Source organism: Musca vetustissima, unplaced genomic scaffold, assembly GCF_032173495.1.
Source record: "Musca vetustissima isolate MV318-11 ecotype Yass unplaced genomic scaffold, APGP_CSIRO_Mvet_v1 utg48603, whole genome shotgun sequence".
Lineage (NCBI taxonomy): Eukaryota > Metazoa > Arthropoda > Insecta > Diptera > Muscidae > Musca > Musca vetustissima.
In genome coordinates, this window is record NW_026886019.1 from 35,854 (window position 1) to 57,174 (window position 21,321).

At 35.6% G+C, this 21,321-nt stretch overlaps 1 protein-coding gene across 1 annotated transcript in view; it reads right to left on the minus strand.

The window, feature by feature from the left end:
- Nucleotides 1-241: 241 nt before the first annotated feature.
- Nucleotides 242-21,321, minus strand: part of LOC133333464 (peroxidase) — a 30,240-nt gene continuing 9,160 nt past the window's right edge. Inside the window, exons 4-9 of the mRNA XM_061541782.1 lie at nucleotides 5,996-6,384; nucleotides 5,759-5,932; nucleotides 905-1,835; nucleotides 566-844; nucleotides 409-505; nucleotides 242-342 (exon numbers count right to left, since the gene is read on the minus strand). Coding sequence (XP_061397766.1) covers nucleotides 292-342; nucleotides 409-505; nucleotides 566-844; nucleotides 905-1,835; nucleotides 5,759-5,932; nucleotides 5,996-6,384 — 1,921 coding nt within the window. The 3' untranslated portion in view covers nucleotides 242-291. The remainder of the gene's footprint in view (nucleotides 343-408; nucleotides 506-565; nucleotides 845-904; nucleotides 1,836-5,758; nucleotides 5,933-5,995; nucleotides 6,385-21,321) is intronic.

Below are 21,321 nucleotides of genomic sequence, written 5' to 3' on the forward strand. Positions count from 1 at the left end.
CAAAGCACATGCAGAATAAGACGCTTTCAAAATCATAGAAAATGGGAGGAGACATACAAAAAATGACTTAGAATAGATTGATAAAATGTGAAAATAAAAGGAAAAAGAGCGGGAAAAGTAAAATATGAAGAACAAAAGAAAATCTTAATACAATAATGTAAAATGATCCTTGAGTATTTTGCTGGGGATTGGGGGGAAGATAGAGAACAGCTAAGTTGTTATTTCACTGAGGTCGGTGAGAAGATTAAAAAAATGCAGGGCGGTGCATTACAAAACCTGACCATTTGCTATTTACTTTTTGCGGAAATTTAGTAGAGTATCGGGAATTTCATTGATGTAGTTCTGAAAGGGTAAACGAAGAAAGAAAATCAGTAAATGTTCGAGATCTGTTCATAGCGGAGAACTTACAAAAACTGGTGAAGCTATATCAGGACTAGCATAATCGGCCCACTTGGTCAAATCAATTGAGGGTATGACACCACTCTTGCAGGGTACACGAGGATTACTAAGGAAAGTAATAGTTATTAAAATATTTTATTCCAATTAAAAAAACGTATTAACTTACATTTCATGATCAGGCAAAACCATGGGATAAATTTGTACTGTATCTATCAGATCGGTGTTGTCACAAATCAACCTCGACAATTTGGCCTTGCGGATTTCTTGCAATTGTTCGGGTGTGAATGATGATGGCTGATTGGGCAATTCATACCAGAAGCGGTCACCACGTCTCAAATAGCTCATTTGGGTGGCAATGACACAGGCAAAGGTGGGACCCAACATAGAACCGGGCAGAGATTTTTCAGAGACACCACCAGACCACAAATCAATATCGGCAGGGTGTCTGTAATTAATAAAAAATTAAATAATTTCCCAAAAACAAAACCCCCATTTCCCAACTTACTCAAATATACTCTGATATCTCAAAATCGTATCATTGGGCATAGAACCAAACATTTCATCCCAGGTATTCGAGGTGGGTAGACCGCAGAATTTACGGAATTCCATATAGCCGGGTATACCAAATTCACGACCACGTTGCATATTGAACGACACCAAATCCATACCAAATCTAGCACCTTCTTTCTTGAACAAATGATTGGTAACCTCCTGCGTAATCGAATCATCCATAGCCTGGGCCACTTGATTCATCAAACCCATAAAGTATTCATCCAAAACACCAGCTCTATACAAATCGTAAGGGCGACGAATCAAATCCGACAATCTCTTGGAGGCAATAAATTTATGAGCCTTCGACCAACGTTCCACAGCGGTGGGCAGCAGCGAATGACCAAAACGGAATGCAGCACCAGCAAATGAATCAATAATACCCGGATTAACCTTTGGATCATAACCATCCCAATAGCCATCCTTTTGCAAGACCAAACCGAATTTCTCCATAACCTCTTTGCCCAACAGAATTGGCAAGAATTCATTATAGGTCACATGCTGGACAATGGCAATGTTAATGCGTCTTGCCTCCTGGAACAGTGTCTCATCATCCCAATGTTTATTGATTTGAGCCAAACCGGTAGCAATACGATTATGTTCTCTGGCCATCAGGGTGTGCATACAGGTCAATACCAATTGTTCATTGACACGAATTTCACCAGCCTCAAAACAGAACATACTCTTGTTGGGGCGTGTGCAGCCTTCATCGGGAATATCCAACTTCAAGGGTAACAAATCTTTCAGACCATATTCCTGGAAGACAGGGTTCATACGCAAGAGACCACCGTAGCCGGTACGCAGCTTGCGGGCGAATTTCTCATTAACACCATAAACGGTATTGGCATCAATGACACCGGTCAAAGTATTGAATTGTTGGCGGGAACCTGTAACGAAATTAGAAAATATATTTTTCATTCAAATAACGGAAAATTATAGGGGTTAATTGGGTTCTGACCAAGGTCATTTGAATTTTTTTAAAATTTTCAAAATCGATGATTATAAATATTTTGAAAATTTTGTGAAGATACTGTCCAATGTATAACAATAACATTATCCAACAAAGGGTAATTCAGTAGAATATTAATCAAAATATATTGAGGCACCCTGTCTATATACTCTATAGCGAATACAACAACCTTAAGTGTTATACATTGGGGTATAACAAATGGGAAATGTGAAGAGACCAATGACCAAATAGTAAATATTTCTATAATAATATCAAAACTTTTTTTTTAATTCTTCTATTTTTATAAAAAAAAATAACTGATTTTCATAAACTGAGGAATAATTTCCTTTAAAAAAACATTTCAGTTGTTGGATACTCTATTTGTTTGTGGCAAATAAATTCCTCACTAACTTGTCTGCGAATCTGCCCTTCGCTTTGGCGGATATACTTAAGACGTACAAAGCCGATATTATTGCCTTACAGGAAATGCGATGGAAGGGGACTGGCATAAGTAAATCAGATGATTACGCCCTATATTATAGCTTTCATGAAACAAGACGTGAATTTGGCTGCGGATTTATGGTTAACAGCAGAATAAAAGACCTCGTCTCCAGATTCACTCCAGTAGATGAACGAATTGCTATAATCCGTAAAAGCGAAGTTCTTCTACATCAGTCTTATTTGCGCCCATGCTCCGACCGAAGATAAAGATGAACAGACCAAAGACATATTTTACGAGCGCCTAGAAACAGAAGGGGAAGGGGAAATATCTTTGGCCCCAACGTCGGAAAATTCAGCCTCCATGAAGAAACATTAGACAACGGCATGAAGTTGATTGACATCGCAGCAGCAAAAAACATGGTAGTTAGCAGCATCAGATTAAAGCATCTCGATATACACAAGGCCACTTTTATTTTCCCGATCGAACAACGAGAAATCAAATCGATCATGTTGTGATAGACGGAAGGCATACATCCAGTGTTTTAGACGTCCGATTGATCCGATGAGCGAATATCGATTCGGACCATTACCTTGCGGCAGTCAAGGTACGCACCCGTCTTAATGTAGGAAATTTGACGTCGAAAAACTGCTTGACGAAAGCACCACTTGCCCCGATAATAATATAGAATCACAGTGGCACTTGGGCACCAAAGATCACCATCAAGAATTCAGTGTTACGATCAGGAGTGTCGTAATGCTACTAGTATGAAAAACGCAGCATATAGGGCAACACTGCGGACAGTAGCAACACGTAATGCTATGGAGAACTATCGGGAGAAAAGGAGAGATTTTCAGAAAAAAGAACAAACAAAAAATGTAAGCGAGATGTACAGAAATCAGAATGAACTCCGTAAAATACCAAAGCCGAAGGCATTCGACAGCATATAGGGCAACACTGCGGACAGTAGCAACACGTAATGCTATGGAGAACTATCGGGAGAAAAGGAGAGATTTTCAGAAAAAAGAACAAACAAAAAATGTAAGCGAGATGTACAGAAATCAGAATGAAGTCCGTAAAATACCAAAGCCGAAGGCTTTGGTATACGCACATTCTCCTGTAGAGATGAAGAAAGAAACTTGGTGACAAATACATACAGCGTGTTGAGAATCAGAAAGGAGCATTTTGTAAAGCTTCTGGTATCAAATAATGACGGGGAAGAAACGACCAGAACCAATAAGTGTTGCCGCATAGAGTTTATACCACCTAGCCAAGATGAGGTCAGAATAGCAACCAATCGGCTGAAGAATAATAAAGCGGTTGATGCCGATGACTTACCAGCCGAACTATTCAAGACTGGTTGTCAGTTGTTGGTCATCAGCATGAACTAGCTGGAACCTCAGCAACCTGTACAAACGGAGACAAGACGAAATGTGCCCACTAGAGAGGAATAAGCCTCCTTCCAATCGTATATAAAGAGATATCCAGCGTGTTGTGTGAATGACTGAAGCCAATGGTCAATGACATTATTGGACATTACTAATGCGTCTTTAGACTAGGCAAATCCACCATTGTCCAGATGTTCACTCTGCACCAAATCCTGGAAAAAAACCACAAAAAACACATCTACACATCCCACATATTCGTCAGCTATAAAGCCGCATTCGACAGCCCTATCCGTTCAGAGATGTTTAAATCCATGTTTGTGTTCGACGGCTATGCAGGATAATTTTAACTGGCACAAGGTCAGCAGTTAAAGTCAGAAAGGACCTCTCGGTGCCCTTCAATACAGAACAAGGATTCAGACAAGGTGACAGCTTGTCGTTTTACCTTTTTAAAATGCTGCTAGAAAAAGTTATACGAGAGTCAAAGGTGAACAGAAATGACACTCTATACGCTAAACAACTCATGTTACTCGAACATTGCGAACGGTAACATCCACCTTTGAACAAATTGAGAAGGAGACTGTCAAAGTGGGCACGGCAGTAAATGGCGACGCGCCAGTGGACTCGGACCAACTGTGGAACACGAGAACTACAGCTTCGAGATAGTCAAAGATTTTATATACTTTGGTACCGCAATAAATAAAACTAATGATAAAAATTTTTGAAATTCGGAGAAATATGTTGTTGGCCAACAGATGCTAATATGGTCTAAGTAAGCAACTCAAAAACAAGGCCACCTCCCGCCAGACCAAACTCACACTCTACAAGACGCTGATACTACCCGTGATGTTATATGGATCTGAAGCATGGGTACTTACGCAAGCAGATGAGGCAGCTCTTGGTTCGTATATCTATGCAGATTAAATATATAATCTCGTCCGATTCTATGTCAATGGTCCTCCAAACATGATATGTCTGTTATATCGACAGGATATCGTACAAATGAACATATCTTGTGAATATCATACTGGTTTTAATTTTGAGGTACCAGAAGAAATATGCTGTCCCTTTTTAGAAGGGGAACTAGATATTCCAACTAATTAATTTTAAACAAAATTTTGTCTATTTTGGCGGATGTGCTAGGTTCCCATCTGAAAACAATACATCGATGAGTCCCATTTGTTATGCTCACTAATTGAGGACTTATTTTTTCCTGAAATGCAATCATCCTTATTTATTTCCAATTTCTCCAGTAGTGATTTTATTTCAGTATAATTTTTAAAAATTCCAGCCACTTAACTATTTCTTTGTCCTTGTACTGATTACTCATTCCTGACGTTCGGAGTGTTAATTTGAATCTTCAACATTATTTCCATTACTCCAATCAATCATTATTAACTTTAAAAATATTTGCATCTTCATGTATACAAATCAAAACACATTTACAAAATATTCTGCATAATAATTAGCCTCATATTGTTTTGACACATAAATATCGAAAGGCGACCTTCCAATAGCCCACCCTGTCAAATCCTATTAAAATATTTTGTTTTTATGAAAAACTCAAAAAATCAAAACTCTTTGCTCTGGGGCGTTGACAGTCATACACGTTTAAACGGTCTTAAAAACAACGCCTACTCCAAGACCAACCAGACAGACAGTCAAGCAACCAACCAACCGAACATTTTTATGCTTTACAGCATAAAAAGCTGCTGTCAATCACATCAAACTGTCGAACCTAAAAGTGATTTAAACGTTTTTCTTTTGTTTTTGGTGCGGTTCGGTTCGAGGGAGAGACTAAAGAAGTAGAAATACCAACATAAACACTCATATAGCGTGGCAAATTGTTGATTAAACGTGAACATGATTCTATTAAAACGTCAACTATGCAACTACTGTTGAATGAACTGCGATAGCCGGCAATCCCTTGGCCAAAATCGATCAATGGAATGGCAGAGAATGATTCAATGAACCATGGTCAAAACATAAAAAAAATATACTAAAGCAATCAATGAAATTTTCCATGAAAAAACTTACCCAAACGGCAGCCAGGTCTAGGTGAAGGGAAGCCTCGAACAAAATCAATGCACTTAACATTGAACAGGCGATAGAAGTAATCATCGTCGGGTACACGAATCTCATTACAATAGGGATGTTTCAAATGCAATGGACGCTTACAACATTCCTCGGGATCATTGCGATTGATGGGATCTAATTTCCAAATAAATAATATGTTAATATATAACCGAGTTAACTTTTTGAAAGTCTACCTACCCAAAGGTGTGCCAGTTAAGGTAAAATCGTGATCCATAAATTGACCCCAGGCAATGACCATAACAGTGCCAGCATGATCATGATAACCATCATCAGGATGCATGGTGCGCGATACAACACGTGAATAGGGCAAATCACGTCCAGTCACCGAAATACGTGGAGCATTGATGCCATCGGCATACAGGGGACCGATTAAACGTTGGAACGGTGCCATGGCAGCACCCCATGTCGGATGTTCAATGTTGTTGCACAAACCATCAAAACGTCTATACTTACCTGGACGGCATTCGACGCCGGAAAAGAAGGGTGGACACACTTCACGGATCAGTGTCTTGGAGGTGTCAATGGTGGGCAGACCCTTTTCAATTTCCTCGTATGACAAGCCATAACTGTAAAGAAGAAAAAACGGAGGTTTTATTAAAGTACATGTGAATGGTGTAAAAAACAACAACAACAAAATAAGTAGTTGTGATATGGTTTGCTGTTTTATGGACATGAGATAACTACCATTTTTTTCGAATTTATTTCAAAATATATATTTTAAAATCAATAAAAAATATATTAAATAAATGGAAAAATATCGAGATTATTTTATGAATATGTTATTATTACAAAAAATATTGAATTTTTAAATTTTTTGTTTGCAATTAGCAGTAAAAAAATTACTTGCAATATTTTTCTTCGGAAAATTATTTATCATTCTTCTAAAATATAAACCAAAAAAACCGCCGTATTTGGTAAAGAATTGCGATAGTTTTTTTATGAAATACAAATTGATCGCATACCATTCATATATGGCTGATCAAGTTATGGGCTTAGAAAAAAAAACACAGGCCTATAATTCGAATACCATTTGCTAGTGTAACAAAACTGGTATTGGCGAATTTCTAAGGAAATAATCCAAATTGATTTGAAGAATTAAATTGGGTAATTATTTAATATGTTTGGTCATTATATCCACTTTGCAAACACTTGAAATCAATTAATTTTAGTTGGACTAATTCAGATTTATTTAAAGCGCAATCACTTTGTAAATACAGCGTTTATGGCAAGCAAAATTTGCCCAATATTTTCCACAGGCTACAAAAAGAAAACCAAATATGAGGCGTAGGTATGCACAACTTAGACAACATTGCCATCTTACTAAATTTCTTGTGTTAGTGTCGATCAGTTTCGATTATGAGTTCATTGTTGCTATTCCATCTAAGTAGTTAATTGGTCTTTAGACTGTCCTATGTGATTAGGCTGCCATCTATCGTTGCCTAGAAACAACGTCAGCCTAAATGTGGTGCAATGGTATTGGTCCTTGCTAATTTAGTGTTGTAATTTACGTCTGGGTGGCGCTATCTCCTCCAATTCTTGAGTGTATTACCTGCATTTGTTGATGTCGAGCTTGGGTAATAAGATGTCAATGGCTGTGAATGCATTTCATCAGGAGGAGAACGAAAGTTTCCTTTTACACATATTTTGAAACCACTTTGAAATATTTGTTCATCCTTCACTGGGATTCGAAACTGAGACCCACAGCCACAAAGAAAAAACGTCGTCGACCTTTTTTTATTTTTTTTGTATATCAAATTAAGTATTTAATTGGTATGCTGTAGCCTGTCCAAGGTGATGAGGCTGACATCTATTGTTGCATAGACAATTTAAATTAATTTAGTATTGACATTTTCCTCTACCATCTCTCGTTGCCTAGAAACAGCCTCTTCCTAAATGTAGTGCAGTGGTTTGGCCCTTGCTAATTTAGTGTTGACATTTTCCTCTGGTTGGCGCTATCTCCTGCCATATTTTGTGGTAAACTCATAGTTGGGGACGAGGTTGGTTATTAGAGTTTCAGGAGAATTCGGATTGGCATAATCTGGAGGAGAATGTAAACCTCATTTTACAAATATTCGAAAACCACTTTGAAATAATTGTTCATCTTCAGTTGTAATTCGAGCCAGAGATCCATTGCTTTGTAGTCCTTTACACTATCCAATGTACAACGCCTCCCTATAATAAGTTTCCCACCTTTATATCCACATAGAATTTATATTCGTACTGCTTCCGTAACCAACATATTCTCCATAACTGACTGCCGGCGACTTTCCTATTCTCAGATTTCAACAAGGAAAATGTCGTAGAACTTTTCTTACCCTCGACCACGTGGTGTGCAACCAGCAAAGTTGCAAATTGGTCTGCTGTAGCCTGTCCTAGGTGATGAGACTGACATCTCTCGGTGGTTAGAAAGAACGTCTCCCTGAATGTTTGCAGTGGTTTGGGTCCTTGCTAATTTAGTGTTGTCATTTGCCTCTAGGTGGCGCTATCTCCTGAAATATTTTGTGTTGTTCTCATGGGTTGAGGCCGATGTTGGTTATTAGATTTTCTGTACGGCTGTACGACAATCAATTCCACCTTTTTGCGACCAAAAGTTACCTTTGGTATTATTTTTTTTTTCAAACTTTCATTGCACCAATCTACAATTTTTTTGTTGATTTTCAATTCGTGCGGGATCCAACGAAATTAAATCTTTTTACGGTAAAGTGTTAGAATGTATGCTGGTGGAAAAAAATACCTAAGGATACATATATCTTTAGGTATCTCATATCTATGGCCTATGGTGAATTTTACTTTGTCAAGGGCTTTCATTTCACCCCCTGACCATGGCCTAATGTTTTCATTTAATTTGAATTTCGTGATGTTCGGGTCGTAATTGTATGCTCTAGAGCGACCCGCAGAATAAACAAAAATAATGTTTTTGGTCCATTCCCTTACCAGTGTGCGGAGCAGTAGCGTCGGACGGTGCCGATCATATGGGTCGAACAAATTGAGAAGGAGTCTGCCAAATTAGGTCTGGCAGTAAATTGGCGAGAAGACGTCCAGTAGACTCGGACCAACTGTGGAATTTGAGAATTAGAGCTTCGAGCTAGTCAAAAATGTTGTGTACCTTGGTACCGCCATAAATAAAACTAATGACATCAGTTTTGAAATACGGAGGAGAATAGATGCTACTATGGTCTAAGTAAGCAATTCAGAAACAAGGCCATCTTTTTCCAGACCAAACTCACAGTCTACAAGACGCTGATACTATCCGTGCTGTAATATGGATCTGAATCATGATTACTTGCGCAAGCAGATGAGGCAGTTCTTGGAGTGTTTGAGAGAAAATTTATCCGGGAGATCTATGAACCGATCTGCGTCGATGGTGTATATGAAGATGCCCAACTCAAAAGGCACATAAAACGAGCCAACTGATTCGATGGAAAGGACATGTGGAAGACAGCATTTCGGAACATGGTCTTTCTAATTGGAAGAACTGGGATCGATGCATCTGAAATCCGTTTTATGCTGCGTTTATGGAACAAATGTTCTGCCACAAGCCAGACACCTCCCACACCTCCCACAGCAGTATAGATAGAAAAATTAAATTATTATCCATGTTATCCAACCACTCCTCTTGGATACTATCAACTTCTCTACCAAATACCAACTTTTCGGAAGGACATAGCTTCAGGAGAATATATACTGAGTAGAATACAGACTTTGTAATTGTTCACACAAATCAGACGTGACATTCATATTCTATGGTCAGACCCCTTTTTTGAAATGAAATTTCAATAGGGACCTTTTTGGCCAGGACCCGTACCACAACGATTGTAATAGACGGACGGACAGCTGGTCGAGATATGATCGGTATACTAAAAGGTGGGCCTAGGTGCCTAGTACAGACAAACATATATTTTTTATTTTATTTATTTATTTTTATATTTTAATAACAATATTCAGCCTATATAATAAATATCTTAATTTGTCGATTCACATTGTTCTCATTGTTATTGGTATTACAACTTATATTTATAGATTTTAGAGGCAGGGGATTCAAAATATTAAACAATATTAATAGTTTGGTAATCTTTTCCACCGAACCCATGTTGTGCGTAGATTTCGAAGAAGGCTATTCTCATTTAAATTTTGAAAGCTGAATGTTGTCAAAAATTAAATTATGGAAAAATTGGAATCATATGTCTGCATGGGACTACATGATATAATATTCTAAACAAAACATCATTTAATTCTTATTCTATGTAATTAAAATTTCCCACACATGCGATTTTCGATGAAGCCTACATCAATTATCAAATTTCATTGAAAGGTCAATGGGTCAGTGTGAACACAATTCAAGGCATTTTATTAGAATTTCTTATCAGAAGCTTCCCAAAAAATTCTAAATTTTTATTACGAAAAATTTGAAAATAATCTCACGTAAATTCATAGATTATTTCGTATATAACTACGTAAAAAATTCCAAATGTTCTATATTATTTTTGCAAAAACAAATAGTCATTCTTTGTCTTGCAACAAAAGTACACAACCCTATATGTTGTTGCCAAAAATGCGTTTCTTGGAAGTTGTTGTTTTATTCCTGGCTTTAATTGCTGTGGCATACGGTAGTGTTTGTGTGCCTGATTGTCCTGTGGAATATAAACATGTATGTGGTCAACATGTTGATGGCACACGGAAAACCTATGCCAACTCGTGCCGAATGGCTTTCGAAGCGTGTCGAACTGGTAGACGTGAGTATACAAATGCTTGAAACAAACAAATATTTATTTGTATTTTTTTCTTTCTAGCCATAACACAAATAAATAGAGGCCCCTGTAAGAAATAAATTCTAAATAAAAATATTTTTTTAACAAAAAATCTCCCTACTATCTTTCAAAATCTGGGAAAATATTAGAATTAGTGTGATTTCTGGGGAATCACAGAATGTTTGTAAACAAATGTGTAATAAAATATACGACCTTGAAAAATTATTTTTTTTTTTATTTTTTGTTTCAAAACCTCTAGGTCAATTTCCCTTTAATCTGCTAGTCACTATGAAAGTAAAGAAATGTGGGATTTTTTCTTGTCTCATTCTCAATGTTATCAGTTTTGTTTGAAGATGGTTTAGTGGCTATGTAGAAACACATTCTCCATTTCAAGTACATACTCAAAATTCAATTTGTGTTTTAAGTATGGTCAGTCTTATCTTTTAGTTTCGCTTTTGTTTTTATTGTTGTTTTATTTTCAAAAATTTCACTATAAAACCCGGCAACTCTCTAAAATATAGAACATTTCAATTTGTGTTTTGAAACTAAAATAAAACAAAAATCTTAAAAATGCGTTTCCTCGCCATCCTCATTGCCGTTGTTATGACTATTGTTTTGGCTTCGGCCCAGGATCCCTGCATGAGACCATGCGGTAGAAATTTCGATTTCAGATGTGGCAAACTTCCCGATGGCACCAAACAAACTTTCGCTAATCCCTGTGTAATGGAAATTCAAGCTTGCCAGAGAGGCGTTGGTAATTTTATTTAAATATTGAAATTTATATTTCATTTAATTAATTTTGAAATGTTTTTCAATTCTTTTTTCTTCAGACATCGTTGAATTGTACAAGGGCCCATGCGATCGTCCAGTGGAATATTAGATTGGAAAATTATCAGCACGATTTTTTGGATTATGATTTAATAAATAAATGTATTAAGGACAAACTAAATGCAGTGCTTAATTGTTTAATAATATATTGAAAGAAAAAAATCGAAAGTATTGATTTACTACAATGTGGATATTGAGTAATGTTAGTTAATAAGTAAAATCGGGAAAGATGATACAAATGTACTGTGCTGCTTATCAGTGATAAAAAGAAATATCTGCTATAATCAGTTCGTCATAAAAATTCACAGTAATTGAAAAAAATATGTGAAGCAACGATTTTTATTTGAATTCAATGAATATACACTTGAATGAAAAATATAATTTAAAAAATCCAGCCGTATAATAGTCCCTGAAAAAATCCACGCCTACAATAGTCCCTGAAAAAAATCCATGCCTATAATAGTCCCTGAAAAAAATCCATGCCTATAATAGTCCCTGAAAAAAATCCATGCCTATAATAGTCCCTGACAAAAAATATTATTGAAAAAATCCACTCCACTATAATAATCCCCGAAGAAAATATAATTTTAAAAAATCCAAGCCTATAATAATACCTGAAAAGTATTCTTTAAAAAAACCACGCCTATAATAGTCTTTGAAAAAATATTCTTTAAAAAAACCACGCCTATAATAGTCTTTGAAAAAATATTCTTTAAAAAAACCACGCCTATAATAGTCCCCGAAAAATATTATTAAACCAGTAAGGAAAGTAGTAAAGCCGGACGGGGCCGACTATATGATACCCTTCACCATTTTAGATATATTCGTCAGATGAAGGACCATTTTTGAATGTCATTCTGCAACCTATACTAAATATTGGTCAGATATAGAGTTGCTTTTTACAATGGAACAATATTATGTAAATAAATTTAAAGCAAAATATCGAAATCTAAACCGATTTCATCGAAACTTGTCACATGTTAGGTTAAACTTATTTCAATATGTTTTGTGCATTCGGCCACATTTTGAGTTCTTCATTTACTTATAAATCCAAATTTTGTGCAAATCGAAGGATATACAAGGACTTTGGTACAACATATACATAAAATCGGACGAAGATATGTATGAGAGCTATATCTAAATCTGAACCGATTTTCACGAAATATAACACACATCTTTCTAGACTTAATTTAGTACGCTATGCCAAAATTCTTACAAATCTAATGATTTTCAGGGTCTGTAGTGAACAATTCACTTAAAATCGGACGAAACTATATATGAGAGCTATATCTAAATCTGAAACGATTTTCACGAAATTTAACACACATCTTTCTAGACTTAATTCAGTACTCTATACCAATATTCGTGCAAATCAAACGATTTGCAGGGACTTTGGTGCACCATTTACTTAAAATCGGACGAAACTATATATGGGAGCTATATCTAAATCTGGACCGATTTTCTCGAAACTTGGCAGATATCACTCTAGGCCTATTTCATTACGCTGTGCCAAATTTCGTGCAAATCGAAAGATATATAGGGACTTTGGTGCATCATTTATATTAAATCGGACGAAAATATATATGGGAGCTATATCTAAATCTGAACCGATTTTCATGAAACTCAGCACACATCATTCTAGGCCTATTTCATTACGCTGTGCCAAATTTCGTCCAAATCGAAAGATATATAGGGACTTCGGTGCACCATTTACATTAAATCGGACGAAAATATATATGGGAGCTATATCTAAATCTGAACCGATTTTTCCCTATTTCAATAGGGTTCGTCCTTGGGCCAAATAGTGACCTATGCCAAATTTCATCCAAATCGGATCATAAATGCGACCTGTACTTTGTTCACAAAAATACAAGGACGGACGGACAGACGGACGGACGGACATGCGTAAATGGACTCAGAAAGTGATTCTATGCATATTCTCAAAAGGAACCATGGGTCTATCTCGTTTCCTTTTGCCTGTTACAAAACATATGCACAAAGACATAATACCCTGTACCACAGTGTGGTGTGTGGTTTCTAAAAAATCCACGCCTCTGGTAGTCGTTTGAAAAAATATTCTTTAAAAGAAAAATCCACGCCTCTGATAGTAGTTTGAAAAATTATTCTTTAAAAAAAACCACGCCTCTGACAGTAGTTTCAAAAAATATTCTTTAAAAATCCACGACTCTGATAGACACTTGAATTATGGGATATTCTGAAAAAACAGAATATCCCATAATTAGCAAAAACTCTTTCCATTTCAATTAACGACATCATTTTTTTCAATTTATTTAAATAAATTCTAAATGTTTTCCATTGAAATTAGTAAATTTATTAGAAGTACTTCAGCGATGTTTATCTAAACTAGCTAACAAACTTGTCCAATTATTAATTACTTCACAACCTGTTCAAGTACTACTTTAGAATAGAAAAAAATCGAACAGAAATAAAACCAGTAAGGAAAGTAGTAAAGTCGGACGGGGCCGACTATATGATACCCTTCACCACTATGGGTATATTAAATAGCATTATTAACATGAAATTGGATGAAATAAAATATGTGATATTTATCTGAATGTGAATCGGACTAGATCTATCCATAAACATGTCATTCGTTTGGGACAAAAGTATGAAAATCGTCTTCAAACAAATATCAATAGGTCATCCGTTGGGCTATGTCTGTACTTCTAGAAAACGTAACTACGTTCTTCTAGGCTCAATGTTGTACGTTGTGCAAAATTTGATGTCAATCTGACAAACATGAGGAGTTTGATGTACAATTTACTTAAAATCAGACGAAAGTATATATAGAAGCTATACCCAAAAATGAAACGATTTCAACGAAACTTGTCACAGGTTAAGTTATACTAATTTCGGTACGTTTAGTTCCTATCAGCCATATATTGGTTTCTTGGTGCGTCAATTACTTCATATGAGCTATATCTGAATCCCAACCCAATTTTACGAAATTTGGCACACAAAATTCTGGACTAAATTCAGTACGCTATGCAACATAAGAACTTTGGCACATTATTTAAATTAAATCGGACAAGAAAATATATATATATAGATCAGAACCGATTTTCAAGAAACTTGGCAGGCATCGCTCTACGCTCAATTCAATACGTCATGCCATATTTCGTGCAAATGGAAAGATATATAGGGACTTTGGTGCACCATTTACATGAAATCTGACGAAACTATATGTGGGAGCTATATCTAAATCTGGGCCGATTTTCATGAAAATTGGCAGACATCATTCTAGTCTCAATTCAGTAAGCTGTGTCAAATTTCATGCAAATCGAAAGATATAGAGGGGCTTTGGTGCCCCATTTACCTTAAATCGGACGAAACTATATATGGGAGCTATATCTAAATCTGAACCGATTTTCTCGAAACTTGGCACACATCATTATGGACCTAATTCAGTACTGTGTGCCAAATTTCATGCAAATCGAAAGACATAGAGGGACTTTGGTGCCCCATTTACCTTAAATCGGACGAAACTATATATGGGAGCTATATCTAAATCTGAACCGATTTTCTCGAAACTTGGCACTCGTCATTCTGGACCTAATTCAGTACTCTGTGCCAAATTTCATGCAAATCGAAAGATATAGAGGGACTTTGGTGCCCCATTTACCTTAAATCGGACAAAAATATATATGGGAGATATATCTAAATCTGAACCGATTTTTCCCAATTTCAATAGGGTTCGTCCTTGGGCCAAATAAGTGACTTGTGCCAAATTTCATCCAAATCGGATTATAAATGCGACCTGTACTTTGTTTACAATTTAACATCTACAGATGGACAGACGGACGGACAGACGGATGGACATGCATAAATCGACTCAGAAAGTGATTCTATGCATAATCTCAAAAGGAACCATGTGTCTATCTCGTTTCCTTTTGCCTGTTACAAACATATGCACAAAGACATAATACACTGTACCACAGTGTGGTAAAGGGTATAAATATGCTCATGAATTTTTGAATACTTAAAAAAATTAGCACTCCAAATCTCAGCTATAAAAATCAATGCATCCGTTATCTTAAAAATTTAGTTTCTATTAGATCCTCATTATATAAACATGAGATTGTTTTTGCTGATCGTTGCTATTTTTATGTCATTGGCATTTGCCAATGCTCAACGTGGTTGTGTTAGACCATGTGGACGAAATTTAGATCCCAGATGTGGTCAATATGTTGATGGTACTACGGAAACATTTGCTAATCCATGTCTGTTGCAAATTGCTGCATGCCAAAAGAAACAAAGTAAGTTTTTTATTGCAAAAAATTGTATTAAAATACAAAAATAAAAATAATTTATTTAATACAGATATCAAGGAGTTACACCGAGGAAATTGTCCCAAATAAGTTCTAAGGGGGCCGCCTTTTGTTGGAAAATTTCAAATCAAAATAAATAAATAAACAATTTAAATGGCCTGTAATTTAAATTTAATTAAAAAAAAACTATTTTTCCTGGGACTATTATTGTGTGGATTTTTTAAACAATATTTTTTCAAATTTAAATTTTTTATACCCTTCACCACACTGTGGTACAGGGTATTATGTCTTTGTCAGGCAAAAATAATCGAGATAGGCCCATGGTTCCTTTTGAGAATATGCATAGATTCACTTTCTGAGTCGATTTATGCATGTCCGTCTGTCCGTCTGTTGGTGTTAAATTGTAAACAAAGTGCTGGCCGCATTTATGATCCGAATTGGATGAAATTTGGCACAGCTCATTTGTTTGGCCCAAGGACGTAATCTATTGAAATTGGGAAAAATCGGTTCAGATTGAGATATAGCTCCCATATATATTTTCGTCCGATTTATGGTAAATGGTGCACTAAAGACCCTATATATCTGTCGATTTGCACGAAATTTGGTACAGCCTACTGAATTAAGTCTAGAATGATGTGTGATGTGTGTTTAGTGAAAATCGGTTCAGATTTAGATATAGGTCCCATATATAGTTTCGCCCGATTTTAAGTAAATAGTGCATCAAAGTCTCTGAAAATCATTCGATTTGCACAAAATTTGGTATAGCCTACTAATTTAAATATAGAGTGATGTGTGCTAAGTTTCGGTGCAGATTTAGATATAGCTCCCAGATATAGTTTCGTCCGATTTAATGTAAATGGTGCACCAAAGTTTCTATATATATTTCGATTTGCACGAAATTAGGTATAGCCTACAGAATAAAATCTAGAATGATGTGTGCCAAGTTTCGTGAAAATCAGTTTAGATTTAGATATCGCTCCCATATATAGTTTCGTCCGATTTAAGGTAATTGGTGCACCAAAGTCCTTATATATCTTTATATTTGCACGATTTTTTGTATAGGGTACTGAATTAAGTCTAGAATGATGCTAAGCTTCGTTCTGAAGTTAATATAAATTAATCTCTGGCAAGTTTCCTTGAAATCGGTTCAGATATAGATATACATAGTTTCCATATATAATTTCGACTTATTCATGTTAATTGTACACCAAATAATCAATGAGTGTCTGATAGAGATTAAACTATAAACAGTGCAGCATACCGAAAAGCGTGTGTCAAGTTTGCTTTAAATCGGTTTACAAAATTTAGAATAGGTTGCAGAATGACATGTGCAGGGATTAATGTTAGTCGGTTCAGATATAGATAAAGATCACATATTTAAGTTCGTTCAATTTCATGTCAATTTTCCTTCATATGTTGAATATACCCAAAGGGTATCATATAGTCGGCCCAGTCCGACTTTACTACTTTCCTTACTGGTTTAAATAATATTTTTTCAGGAACCACCATAGGCGTGGAATTAAAAAAATATATTTTTCCTGGGAGTATTATTGTGTGGATTTTTTAAGCAATTTTTTTAGGGACTATTATCGGCGTGGGTTTGTAAAGAATATTTTTTCACGGACTGTAATGGGCATGGAATTCTAAATCCATGACTATTATAGGTCTGAATTTTTCTTTAAGTATTTCTTCTGGGACTAATATGGGCGTGGGCTTTTTTTAAAATAATTTTTTAAGTAGATTAAATATCAGTTTTTCAGGGACTATTTTTAGGGACTATTATAACATTCATGCTATGGTCAGAGTCTTGAAAAACATTTTTAATAAATCAACGCCTTTGTTAAAGTCTTGAAAAAAATATTATTTAAAAGTCCACGCCTTTGTTAGAGAGAAAGTGGACCCTTAGAAAAGTATCATTAAAAAAATCATGCCTATGGTGGACCCTTCGAAAACTGCTAGAAAACAGCCGCGCCTATTAATATCTTCGAATTATATTTGTTTCTGCAAAGTCATACCTTCCACTTAAAAATATAAAACTAATAAAAAATAATTTGCATGCAAATTACTTGATTTTAACAAAACACGCAACCCAGCAGCTTTGCCATGAACATACCCAAATAAAATAAAGAAAAAAACTTCACAAAATGTTTATTAGCGATGAAAATCTTGACATTGATATTTATTTATATGCAATATATGTGATCGTCGATGCAGATATTTCTTCAATTAATCAATAATTTTTTTTCTTTTTTTTGTTGTTGTGCTAAAGTTGTGCCAAATTTCAAGACACCATTACATGGCATGTGGGGGTGTTAATGCTACTGCTGGTTTTCAGAAAAAAGAAATAAAAAAAAATTTAATTTACTCCCCTCCTCTACCACCTTTCATTGGCAAGTTTCACACGATTTGTTATAAACACCAAAGCATTATGGGGTTTCAAAAAACACAAAAAATTACATTAAGCGTAATGGAAATTTTGACGATTATATAAACATAAATTACAACAAAAACTGAGCGTTTATTTTTTTCGTGGCATCGTGTGAAGTGTCGTTTTAAGCTACCATAATTCATGCAATGAAAATAAAATAAATAAAAATACTAAGTTAGCCAACAAAATCGAAATCACTTTAATAATAACGTACATGTAATGAGTGGGGTAATGTTTTTTCTTGTTTAAGTGGATTATTTTTAGATTTAAGTAATTTTATTTTATTTATGTTGTTTTTGTTTTTTCTTCTCCATAATAATTTCTGATTGAATTGCTAATCCATTGGCTCCTCTGGTTACCTAGTGAAAGTGTTTTTGAGAAGGATGCCATCGAAGCTGCTAACCCATTGCCAACTAACCCTACATGGCTGTCTGTCTGGCTGCCCACCTTCCTGTTAGAGTCAAACATCCAACCTACCAACCAACCAGACTAGTCAATTGTTACGTGTTTGCCCAAAAACCATTCTCCATCATTAACATCATCATCATCCTCCTCATCGCCACCATCTTCATCCTCCTCATGAAGATGCACATTTTTTGTTTGTTTACATCAAGAGTTTAGCTATTGGAATTGGATGGTGCACTGTGGGATGTTTACGACATAAATAATAAAAGCATTTTGTATAAAGTCTTTCTGAAGAGATTTTATAGTCGCAATACCTTACTATAATGTGGACGTTTTTTTAAGGTGTTCTATAGAGGCAAGGACGTATACTGGCCCTCAATAGACAAATGATGTTCCACAGGCCTTCTATGGACAAAAGACGATAGGGCTTCCACAGGTCTTCTATGGAAGATCTTCCTCAGGGCTTCTATGGATGATCTTCCACCTTTCAAGGCCTTAGGTCTTTTTCAGGTCTTCTACAGAGAGAACTATTGTTCATCCATAAGGAAAAGACCTTCTTCAGATTTTCTATAGAGAAAATAACATCTACAGGACCTGTATAGATCGAATATGTCACACAGGTGGATAACGCTAATTTTAAAGCCCTACTTTAGACAGACAACTTCCACAGACCTTCTATCCAGAAAATACCTTCCACAGGCCTCCCATAGACAAAAGACCTATCATAGGTTTTCTATGGATACAAAACCGTATACAGGTGTATAAGACACAGGATAATGTTTGTGGGTCCTGTTTTTATTATAAAACCTTCTACAGATATTCTGTAGGCAAAAGATTTTCTATGACAGACCGCCTTCTACAGGTTTGTTTAGATTATAAATGTATTTTATAGAAGACTTTTTAGATGTCTTCCATAGACAGAAGGACATCCTACAAAGATACTCTATAGTGTGCACACCTTATACAATTCTTCTGTAGGCAGAAGATAATTTTAAAGGTCTTCTATAGGCAAAAAATTCCCATTTATAGACCAAAAAATCTTCTGTAGACGGAAGACCTCCTTCATGTGATCTTGTGTAGGCCTAATTTAATTATAAGACTTTCTACTGATTACCTACAGTGCAGAGATCCTCTACAAGCTTGCTGTAGGCAGATGATAATTTACACGTCCTAATACGACAGAGAATCTTCCACAAGTATATAATAGACAAAATGTCTTCTAGTGGTCGTTTAAAGACAGAATACATTCTTCAGGATTCCTATTGTCAGTAGAACTTCTGCCTATATATACTCAGAAGGCCTACTATAGGCCTAAATTACTTTCTTTATGTTTTCTATACACACAAATTCAACTGACCTTTTACAGAAAAAATTGACAGAAGATGTGCTGCAGGTCTTCTAAAGTCGATAGATATTATACAGGTCATAAACGACAAATCTTCCAGAAGTTTTTAATAGAAAGAATACATTATACAGTTTTTTCTATGAACAGAATACCTCATTCAGGTCCTCAGAAAAGCTTTTACAAATATTCGGTAGATGGAGACTTTTATACAGGCCTTCTGTAGATAGGATACCTTTTATAGGTCGTCCACTGACAGCCTTTTACAGACGGAAGACATTTTACAGGTCTTTAAAAGACAGAAAACCTTCCAAAACTTTTTAAAAAAAAGAATATCTTCTGAAGACCTCCAGATGTACTGCAGGTCTTCAACAGAGATAGATATTCTACAGGTCATAAACCGAAAGTCTCCCAGAGGTTTTTGATAGAAAGGAGACATTTTACAGTTCTTCTATGAACAGAAGACATCCTGAGAAGAGCTTTTACAGGTATTCGGTAGATGGAGAATTTTATACAGGCCTTCTGTAAAAGGTATCCTACTTCTATAGGTCGTCCACTGACAGCCTTTTACAGACGGAAGACATTTTACAGGTCTTTAAAAGACAAACAACCTTCCAAAGCTTTTTAATAAAAATAATATCTTCTGAAGACCACCAGAACCTCATACTGGCCTTCAACAGACAGATAATCATCTGAAGGAATTTTTATTCAGAAGAGCTTCTATATGACCTTCCAAAAAATAAAGGTGTTCTATAGACAAACAATTGTTTACAGACCTTCTATATTCAGAAGACCTCCTGTTGGACTTTTATACAAATAATGACAACAAATAATAATCAATAATAAAAAAACCTTCAGGTTGTCCATAGGTGTCCTAAAGTGAGAAGACCTTTTACACGACTTCTATTAGACGACAACCTTTTTTTCGAAACGGTTATCGCAATTAGCCACCCAGATTCTATGATGATGTACCTTACGACTGCTTCGTTTGAAGTCACGTGGAAGATAAGACCCAAACCAACTGTCCAGCCTCGGTTTAAGACCACAAAGTTATAATTTGTAAAACAGCCACTTTGCGATTTGGTCATGAACAATTTCTTCGACACAGAAAAAAATAATACGTACAATATATGAATAGTGTGCAGAAATTGTCGGGATTTCTGCATTTTATGAATGCAATTCATAAAACTGTAAATACTTAATTCTTGTCTAAGAGAGGGAGAGAGAGAGAAAAGGACAACTTTGGAGTGTGTGTTTGTTTGGTGGCGGGTTTTTATGGCACAGAAATTCTTCGTCGTTTTCATTTTTCTATTTTGATTTTTTGTTTTCTCCTTCTTCGTTATGTCATGTCTCGTTTTTTTCTTATTTGCTCACATGTTCTCATGTTCTGCGCTTGAACTTGTTGTTCGTATCAACACTTGTTTGATTTATTGTGGTTATTTAGCATTTATATCGAAATAATT